Source organism: Chlamydomonas reinhardtii, chromosome 2, assembly GCF_000002595.2.
Source record: "Chlamydomonas reinhardtii strain CC-503 cw92 mt+ chromosome 2, whole genome shotgun sequence".
NCBI lineage: Eukaryota > Viridiplantae > Chlorophyta > Chlorophyceae > Chlamydomonadales > Chlamydomonadaceae > Chlamydomonas > Chlamydomonas reinhardtii.
In genome coordinates this window covers 9,187,577-9,196,614 of record NC_057005.1, presented here as the reverse complement: position 1 = coordinate 9,196,614, position 9,038 = coordinate 9,187,577, and the positions used below count along the sequence as shown (strand labels likewise).

General features: G+C 68.4%; 3 protein-coding genes across 3 annotated transcripts in view; 1 reads left to right on the top strand and 2 right to left on the bottom strand.

Annotated features, from left to right (window-relative positions):
- The window catches only part of CHLRE_02g143627v5 (uncharacterized protein), a 2,066-nt gene extending 1,241 nt beyond the window's left edge, over positions 1-825 (top strand). The window contains exons 2-3 of the mRNA XM_043060246.1: positions 1-626; positions 772-825. The exon at positions 1-626 is cut by the window's left edge and continues 701 nt beyond it. Of these exons, the coding sequence (XP_042927979.1) occupies positions 1-626; positions 772-782 (637 nt within the window). The 3' untranslated portion in view covers positions 783-825. The remainder of the gene's footprint in view (positions 627-771) is intronic.
- Positions 826-877: 52 nt separating this feature from the next.
- CHLRE_02g143607v5 (uncharacterized protein) lies at positions 878-3,899 on the bottom strand. Its single transcript, XM_043060245.1, has 3 exons — positions 3,433-3,899; positions 2,271-3,004; positions 878-2,042 (listed from the first exon to the last, which is right to left on the bottom strand). The coding sequence occupies exons 1-3, from the start codon at positions 3,632-3,634 to the stop codon at positions 1,353-1,355; spliced, it is 1,626 nt and encodes a 541-aa protein (XP_042927978.1). The 5' UTR covers positions 3,635-3,899; the 3' UTR covers positions 878-1,352.
- A 67-nt stretch (positions 3,900-3,966) lies between these two features.
- CHLRE_02g143587v5 (uncharacterized protein) overlaps positions 3,967-9,038 on the bottom strand; it is an 8,153-nt gene continuing 3,081 nt past the window's right edge. Inside the window, exons 4-9 of the mRNA XM_043060243.1 lie at positions 8,961-8,974; positions 8,031-8,085; positions 7,642-7,825; positions 7,041-7,200; positions 6,587-6,670; positions 3,967-6,123 (exon numbers count right to left, since the gene is read on the bottom strand). Of these exons, the coding sequence (XP_042927977.1) occupies positions 4,749-6,123; positions 6,587-6,670; positions 7,041-7,200; positions 7,642-7,825; positions 8,031-8,085; positions 8,961-8,974 (1,872 nt within the window). The 3' untranslated portion in view covers positions 3,967-4,748. The remainder of the gene's footprint in view (positions 6,124-6,586; positions 6,671-7,040; positions 7,201-7,641; positions 7,826-8,030; positions 8,086-8,960; positions 8,975-9,038) is intronic.

Genomic DNA, 9,038 nt, shown 5'->3' with positions numbered 1-9,038 from the left:
TGGTGGTGGTGGTGGTGGTGGTGGTGGTGGTGGTGGTGGTGGTGGTGGTGGTGGTGGTGGTGGTGGTGGTGGTGGTGGTGGTGGTGGTGGTGGTGGTGGTGGTGGTGGTGGTGGTGGTGGTGGTGGTGGTGGTGGTGGTGGTGGTGGTGGTGGTGGTGGTGGTGGTGGTGGTGGTGGTGGTGGTGGTGGTGGTGGTGGTGGTGGTGGTGGTGGTGGTGGTGGTGGTGGTGGTGGTGGTGGTGGTGGTGGTGGTGGTGGTGGTGGTGGTGGTGGTGGTGGTGGTGGTGGTGGTGGTGGTGGTGGTGGTGGTGGTGGTGGTGGTGGTGGTGGTGGTGGTGGTGGTGGTGGTGGTGGTGGTGGTGGTGGTGGTGGTGGTGGTGGTGGTGGTGGTGGTGGTGGTGGTGGTGGTGGTGGTGGTGGTGGTGGTGGTGGTGGTGGTGGTGGTGGTGGTGGTGGTGGTGGTGGTGGTGGTGGTGGTGGTGGTGGTGGTGGTGGTGGTGGTGGTGGTGGTGGTGGTGGTGGTGGTGGTGGTGGTGGTGGTGGTGGTGGTGGTGGTGGTGGTGGTGGTGGTGGTGGTGGTGGTGGTGGTGGTGGTGGTGGTGGTGGTGGTGGTGGTGGTGGTGGTGGTAGGTGGTGGTGGTGGTGGCGGTGGTGGTGGTGGGATCACCCCTCAACCGGCAGAAGCGCGGGAAGAGGGCAGGGGGTGTTAGCTCATACACAGCCTACCTTGCGGCCCCTGCTATCCCTGTCACTGATGAGCGCCATGTCCAGGTACCCTATAGGAATACTTGAAATGAGGACGCAAAGCTCCCAACCAAAGTATCGTGGGACCACCACTTCTCAGCCCGAAGCAGCCATATTGTGCATGGCGAGTATCAGGAATGGGAAGCCGAAACGCCGCGAAGCTCCCAATGCACGCATCCAATTGCACATCCCGCAAACAAAATTGAGGACATGGCGTGATGTGCGGTAGTCCACATCGCCACGTGCATGCAGTGGCCACACGCCCGCGCGGCTGCACTCCATCCTGCGCTCACACTAAATGTCATCTTAGGCATCACTCAATCCGCGCATCACATGCACGCATGACGGCGACCGACGCTGATGGGCGCACACGGTCTTACTCGCCAAGCAATCGCTAGCTGGCCGGACATGTCCCCAACCCCACCCGGCTCCCGCGATAGGACGGCATCCCACATGCCCCAAGGTGAGTGGAGCCCGCCCGCCATAATCAACCTAAAACATGAGTTGTCCATATTGGCATTCAGCCATACGGGCATCGCATCCTTAGCACTGTGGATGCCCGTTTGTGTGGCCGAATGTCAACAGTCCTGCATCATCCGCGGAGCGCTTCATTCTGGCTGCTCCACAAACAGGAATTGGATTCGTTGGATCCAGTCTCCCAGCGCAGTAACCGCCTGCTCCGGCTGCTGGGGACTCTCGTGGTCGCCTTCGCCGCCGGCGCCTGTGGCGGCTGCCGGCGCCTCGCCTGCCTCCCGGCCACCCGCACCCCCATCCCCTCCACCCCCCAGCTGCTGGCCCTTTCCCCAGCCCTCCTCTTCGGTTTCGCCCCCATTCCCCTCATCGTAGTCGCCGTACCAGAACTCCAGTGACTCCGCGAACTGGTAGGCCCAGCTCCGGAAGCCGCCCAGCACGTACCCAGCCGGCACCTCGACCCAAACTGCGCCACTACTGCCACTGCCGCTGCTGCTGCCGCTGCTGCTGCCGCTGCCGCTGCCGCTGCCGCTGCCACTGCCACTGCTACTGCCACTGCTGCTGCCCCCGCCGGGGGCTGTGTCCGCGCACGCGCCGGCGGCCCCCAGTCGCACTGTGGGCCCGGCCTGAGTGCGCAGCAGCAGCGCGGCCAGCCCCTGCCAGTAGGGGGCGGCGGGGGCGGCGCAGCAGGCGGCCAGGTGCGTGACGTTGAGGCGGGCCAGGTCCAGGCGCGCATCACCAGCCTGCTGGTGCGGTAGTAGTGAGAGGGAGGGGGAGGAGAAGTAGGGGGAAGAGGGGCCGCCGTGTGCGGGGCCGTGCAGCTCCGCCTGCAAGAGTGAGGGGGTGGGTTGGGGAGAGGTGACAAGATGGACGGTAGGTAGGAAGGGTGTTCGTTACGAGGGGGGCAGTGCAGGGAGCCAGCAGCTGCACCAGCATGCCTTGGCCCCCGGGCGTGCGCGCTTGTTTGGGTGGATGGGTTCCCCTGCATGCAAGCTGCACATCGCTACCACCACCGCTGCCAGCCATCACCGCTAGTTGCCCATGAACACACGCACCTCGTCAAGCGCCTCATTATCATCTCCCATCGGGCGCAACGGCTGCTGCTGCTGCTGGCGGTGCAGGCTGCCACGCAGCAGCTGCAGCTGCTGCCGCCCTGCTGCTGCCCTGGGTAGGGGCAGCCCATCGGGCTTGCCGCTGTGGCCGCTGGCTCCGACGGTGCTGCTGCTGCTGCTGCTGCTGCCGCTGCCGCTGCCGCTGTGCCGACGGCTGTAGTGCCAGTGGCTGCGCAGGCTGTCAAACACCTCGCCACTGGCCCGGTAGCTGAGGCCGGCCAGGCGCAGGGGGGAGAGCTGCGCCTGCTGCCCCTGCCCCTGCCCCTGCCCCTGCCCCTGCCCCTGCCCCTGCCCCTGCGCCTGCAGCAGCAGCGGGGCGTCGCTGCGACAGCCGGCAGCCGCCGGGCCGTCCGCCGGGCACCCGTAGCCGTAGCCGTAGGCGTCATGCCCACCTGCTGCTGCGAGTGTGGCGGCGGTGATGGCGGCGGCTGTGCCGGAGGCAGCCGCACCGCCGCCGCCGCCGCAAAGTACAGGGCCGGCTATGATTCGGGGTCGCCGTCGGGCCTCGGGGTTTAGAGCATCACCACCAACGCCACCGGCGCTAATGCCGCCGGTGGTCTGCGGCGGCGTGTCGTGGCGGCGCTGGCTGACACTGACAAGCAGCGCGTGCTGCTGCGGCTGTGCCGCCATGCCTCCGCCTCCTCCCCCGCCGCCACGGGCGGGAAGCAGGGCTTGTCCTGCAGACAGGAGAGCACGCAGCAGCAGCAAGTATTGGAGATGCCACTGCATAAGTGCGTGTGTATGTGTGTTAAAAAGCACATGGAGATATAAGCGTGTGTGTGAGTACCAGCTAGCCTATATGGTGTTTGTGTGTGTACGGTTTGTGCGCGCCAACGTATGCACCAACGTGTACCATGTTGCTAACCAGGCACGGCGGGGTGGGACCACGCTCGCTACGGCTGGTAAAGTTGGATGCATGGGCGGGCCTTTCCGAGGCCGCCGCTTCCGGGACAGATAGCACTTCATTCTGGCTTCTCCCGAACCTGGACCTGCTGGCATGTCCGGCAGGCAGGCAGGGGAGTGCCTGCCTCGCCCTTCCTTCATTGGCCTTGCCCTCGCGCTCACCCTTGGCCTCACCCCTGCTGGCATCCCCCCTGGGCCTCACCTGCGGATGCTGATTGGCCGACAGATTGGAGGCCGCGGCCGTGCGCCACGCCCGGCCCCCCCAACGCCAGCAGCGCCAGCCCCAGCAGCAATAGGCGCCCCACCAAAGGAAGCCGACAACCGCCGTGGGGCCGGGGGCGTGCCGGGTTGGGGCCGCACGCCTGGCGGCCAAGCAGCCCGGCCGACCGAGTGGACGCTCGCATGTTGGCTTGACACCGCTCCTGCCTGCTGCCGACGACGCCACGCCCTGACATGTATGCTGGAGAGGCGGTGCACGCGGCCCGCCAGGGTCGCGAAATGGCTGGCCGTGCGTGCGCGCGGGCAGACTCAGCAAAAGTTGTGGAAAGGCTCTAATTCTCTAGCGTATGTGAATATGTTATTCTATTACTTGCTTGCTGCGCAGCTCGTGTGCGGCTGACCATGCAACGAGTCGACTCTAACTCTCCAGCATACTGCTGTTGTTTGCATAGGCGGCTGTTCATGTAACTATATCAGTATAGTATATGACCTATGTGGGCGTCCTGGTTCGGCAGCCGACACCGTCCAGTTACAGGAGGTTGGTGGGGCGGTTGCGCCGGCCCCGGGTTCACCTTGCAGTGAGGTTCCTGGCCAGACAAGTTAACCCCGAAGCTAACAATACTATGTTTTGTCGCTGGAGTGGGAGCGTCTGGTGACCCGCTGCCGGGCACGTAGCGGCTAGACCTCTAAAAGATGCGAGCTTGTTCGGCTCGCAACGTCGTCGCAGCAACTCGCGTTTAAGCCGCGATGAAAGGCTATGCAGCTATGCCGGCTACATCTTGTAACCTGATGGTCTACTGCCTGGCACTTCCACTCTTTCACGTTGGCGCTTTCCAGGAGCTGGATGCGACGGGCGATCCAAGACGTCGCAAAACACGCCACCTCGCATCACTCTGCAAGTGCAAGTTACGCAGCCTTACTGCCAAGCGCAAGCTCCATCCCCCCAGGGGCCCGTTGCAGCGCACCCGCCGTCCATAGAACAAAAAGGCGCGCAAGCGCGGTAAGCTCTTGTCGTATGCAGTTCAGTTCAACGCCACACACGACGACTGCAAACTCTCCGCTCCCCCGCATCCCCACCATCCTGCTGCGTGTGGTGTAGGTGTGCAGCCCGCACCAAGTCCCAAGCCACACCCACACGAGCCTTGCCAACCCATGCACACACCTGCTAGTCTAGTCGAGGCCCTTGCCGCCACCCCCCCCCCCTCACCACCAGTGCCCCCCCCCTCACCACCACATCACACGCCACGGCCCCACAGTTGATACACCGCCACCCCCGCCCCCCGCCCCGCCCCCCACCCCCTACAGGCTGAGCCGCAGGCAGCGCATGACGCCGCAGCGCCAGCCCACCAGCACCCACACCGGGTCGCCCGCACTGCCGCTGCCGCCCACCACGCCCTCGCTGGGCCCCTCCAGCTCCCCCGGCACGTACTCCTGGCTCGAGCCGCCCGCCGCCGAGCCGCCGCCGCCGCGAGGGCCGTACTCGCCGCGCTTCCGCGGCTCCCGGCCGCCGCCCGCGCCAGTGCCGATGCCAGTGCCGCCGCCCTCATCCGACTCCTCGCCGCCACTGATGGCGGCGGCCGCCGCTGCTGCCTCCGGCCCCGCCCCCTTTTTCCGCCCCATCGCAGACGCCGTGGCCTCACCGGGAGTGGAGGCGGGGTCGACGGCACCGCGGCCGCGGCCGCGCCCCTGACCCCTCCCCCTGCCCCTGCCCCCCCGGCCTCTGCCACCCGCTGCCTCCTCCTCCTCCTCGCTCGCCTCCGGCTCCTCCTCTGGCTCCGGCTCCTCCTCCTCCGAGACCACCACCCCATCATCATCATCGTCCCCGCCACTGCTGCTGCCGCTGCCGCCCTGCTCCTTGGCCTCAAAGTCCGAGTCCGCGCCGTCGTCATCGTCGTCGTCACTGCCACCCTTGTTGCCCTTCCCCTTGCCCTTCGCTCTCGCCTTTGCCTTCCCCTCGTCCTTGCCCGCCTGCTCCTGCGCCGCCTGTGCCTGGCTCCGAGCCCGCGCCTGCGCCTTAGCTGCCCGCTCCGTCCGGCCCCCGCCTGCTGCCGCCTCTGCTACTGCCGCTGCTACTGCCGCTGCTGCCGCCTCTGCCTGCTGCTTCTTGCCCGGGGCCGCCCGCCGCTTCGCCGCCGGCTCGCCGTCAGCCGCCTCCGCCTCCTGCTCCTCCTCCTCCGCCTCCTCGCCCTCCTCAGCCTGCTCGCCCTTGGCCGCCGCGGCGGCCTTGCCGGCCCCGCCCTTCCGCTGGCGGGCGGGTGGTGCGCCCCGAGGCCGCGGCTTGGGCGGCCTGCCCCGCTTCTTGCCGTTGGCGGTGTAGCCGGGCGGCACAGGCGCTCCGGCAGGGCCCACACCCCAGCCCGGAGCCGCGGACCCCCCCGGCGGCGGCCCCGCGGCCTTGCGGGCCAGCCACGCCTCCTGCTGCCGCCGCCGCGCCGCCGCCGCTGCAGGGTTGGCCACGCCGGCACCTGCGCCACCGCCTGCGCCCTCGCCTGCGCCGCCTGCGTCCCCCGCCTCCGCCTCCGGCTGCGGCACTGCCCCGCAGGCGACCCCCGCCGCCGCCCCGAAGCCGGCCCGCACGGTGTACACGGCTGCGGCGGCGTCGGGGATGATGTCGGGCGGCCGCTGCGGCAGGGCGGCGGCGCCGCGGGAGCCGGGCCTGTCCCTGTGCGTGTCCCTGCGCGTGTGAGGGGTGGGGGTTGCAGGGTTGGGGTGGGAGGGTTTGAGGGGTGAGTCCAAAGCAGCCCCACATGGTGCGTTGACAAGGGGGGGGGGGGGAGGGGGGCGCGGGCCCAAGGAACGGGGGCGCGGCGCCAAGAGCCCCCAGCCGCGCTTCACCCAGCTGCCAGCCCCCAGCTGCCGCCAGCCCCAACAGCTACATCGCACGTGATTGCCAGGTGGTGCCACTGGCCACGAGGCACACGACCCCCACTGCTTCCCCACTGTTGCTGCATGGCCCCCCTCCCCTCCCCGCCACCGCCCCCCCCCCACCCTACTTCACTTCGTGAACTTAATGCATGTAACCCCCACCCTACCCCTGCGGCCTACTAGCAGGGATGAGGTCATGGGATGCCCCAACCCCACCCACCCTTCCACCCTCTCCACCGCAACCCTCCCACACACCCAGCCCCTCCCCTCACTTCTTAAAGTTGTTGCCGCCCGCGTAGAAGGACTGCAGCCCGCGCAGATCCGCCGGCCCCAGCAGCCGCAGCCGCGGGCCGTCCCTGAGGGCAGGGGGGGGGGGGAGTGGGGGGTGGGGGGTGGGGTGGGGGGTGGGGGGTTTGGCGGTAGGGAGTGGGGACAGGAGGGTGGGGGAGGGACTGGGGGGGGGTGGAGGTGTAAGGGTGGGGGTTGCAAGGATGTTGGGGGTGGGGGCAGAGGGTTGGGTTGCGCGGGTAAGGGGATGGGCATGACAGCACGCCGCAGGGCATGGAGGGCGGGGGTGACACCACCACAAGCAGGCGCGGACATCCACGCCTCCCCACACACATCGCTATGCCCCACGCAGCCTGCAGCTCCCCTTCCGCCACCCCTCAGCCCCCCGGCCCCTCAGCCCTTCAGGCGCCCCAAGCCCTCGAACCCACCCTCCCCCACCTGGCCAGCCCCACCAGCGGCACGTGCGGCCGCCGGTACCGCGTGTCGGTGGGGAACTCCCACGCCGCCGCCCCCACCAGCCCGTCGCAGCCGCCGTACAGCAACACGTGCAGCGCGGGCGAGTAGCACAGCGACCACAGCGCGCCCACCACCCCGTTCTCTGTGTTTGGGGTGAAGTGTTGTTTTTGGGTGGGGGGTGGGAGGTGGTGTGTTTGGTGTGTGCAGGGGGGCGCGGTGATGCGGAGGGCCGAGCAGTCGGAGGGCAGGCGGGGCACCCGGGAGGGAATGGCGACCATTGCGACCACCGGTCGTCACCGGCCCGCTGGGCCCTGCACACCGCTCCACACCACACCCCTCCACTCCATGCCGCGGGCTTCCCACCACCTCTCCCATACACACGCCCCCTGAACCCCCCGCCCCCCGCCTGGTTGCCCCCCTCTTCCCCTCCATCCCCCCTACCCTCACCCCTACCCCCCATCCTTCCCCCCCACCCTACCCACCTCCCAAACCCACAGCACGGCCCGCTGGACCCCAACGATCCCGCCGCGGCCGCCGCGGCCTCACGCCCACGCCTCACCCCACGCCTCACCCCACGCCTCACCCGCCTGCGCCCCCCTCTGCCCCGGCGCGCCCCTCCGCTGCTGCGGCCCGTACGCCGCCACGCCCAGCCCGCCGCCGCCGTCGTCTGCCCCCAGCACCGGGCCCGGCTCCAGCAGCAGCAGGCGCAGGCAGCCGTCCTCCGCAGCCACTGCCATGCCGGCCGGGCGCCGCGTCCAGGCAGCGCCCTGGGGGGTTACATTCATGATTAATTAAGAAGTGAAGTCGTAGGCAGGTACAGTTTGGGGGGTGGGGATGGGGGAAGGGAGGTGTGGGGAGGTGTTGGTGGGTGCGGCAAGACAGGATGTGGTTTGCGCAAGGGGTGGCGTCTTGGGCGTGTGCCACCGCACGCACCCCCTCACCCCCCTCACCCCCCCCCCCACCACCACACACCTGGATGTAGGAGCGGTGGATGACGCGATCTACCACCGGCCCACTGCCCATGTCCCTGCGTGCATGTGCGTGTGTGTGTGTGTGTGTGTGTGTGTGTGTGTGTGTGTGAGTGTGTGTGTGTGTGTGCGTGTGCGTGTGCGTGTGTGTGTGTGTGTGTGTGTGTGTGTGTTGTGTGCGTGTGTGTGTGTGTGTGTGCGTGTGCGTGTGTGTGTGTGTGTGTGTGTGTGAGTGTGTGTGTGTGTGTGAGTGTGTGTGTGTGTGTGTGTGTGTGTGTGTGTGCGTGCGTGCGTGCGTGCGTGCGTGCGTGCGTGCGTGCGTGCGTGCGTGCGTGCGTGCGTGCGTGCGTGCGTGCGTGTGTGTGTGTGTGTGTGTGTGCGTGTGTGTGCGTGTGTGTGTGTGTGTGTGTGTGCGTGTGTGCGTGCGTGTGCGCGCGTGTCCATGTGCGTGTGCGTGTGTGGAGGGGATGTATGCGGGAGGGGCGGGTCCTTAACTCCTTAGCTGGTGTTGACAGGCCATTGCAGGGGGGGGGGTGCGCTGGGCAAGAGGGATGGAGGTGTGGGTTGACGGGTGGGTGGAAGGGCAGGAAGGGGGCGTGTGCAGCTCTCTGTGAGCTACACGCTACCTCGCACACTTGGAGGCGGCCTGCCCGCAACCACATCCCGCAGCGGCCAAGCCCACCCACAACGACTGTGCGACCGGACCTCCCCCCCTGACCTGCCCAATCCGACCCCCCCCCCCCCCACACACACACACACACACACGCCCCGACCCTCTAAACCGACACGCCGCCACTCACGCCAAACGCGCATGCGGCAATGCAGCGGTCCTCAGCCCAGTCCGCTCCCAGAGCAGCACCCCAGACCAGACCAGGCCAGACCAGCCGCCCCCCGGCCTCACCGCCCCCCCCCCCCACACACACACACGCCGCACCTGTCGTCCCAGATCTTGACGTGCCCCGAGTACCCGGTGGTGGCGAACAGGTGCCCGCCCGGACCGCCGCCGCCGCCG

Excerpts from the sequence above, each read along its gene's own strand:
- CHLRE_02g143607v5 (XM_043060245.1), bottom strand. The coding sequence starts at position 3,634 with ATGCGAGCGTCCACTCGGTCGGCCGGGCTGCTTGGCCGCCAGGCGTGC. Across the intron at positions 3,005-3,432 it reads CGGCCAATCAGCATCCGCAG|GACAAGCCCTGCTTCCCGCC; the intron begins GTGAGGCCCAGG and ends TCCTGTCTGCAG. Across the intron at positions 2,043-2,270 it reads ATAATGAGGCGCTTGACGAG|GCGGAGCTGCACGGCCCCGC; the intron begins GTGCGTGTGTTC and ends TCACTCTTGCAG.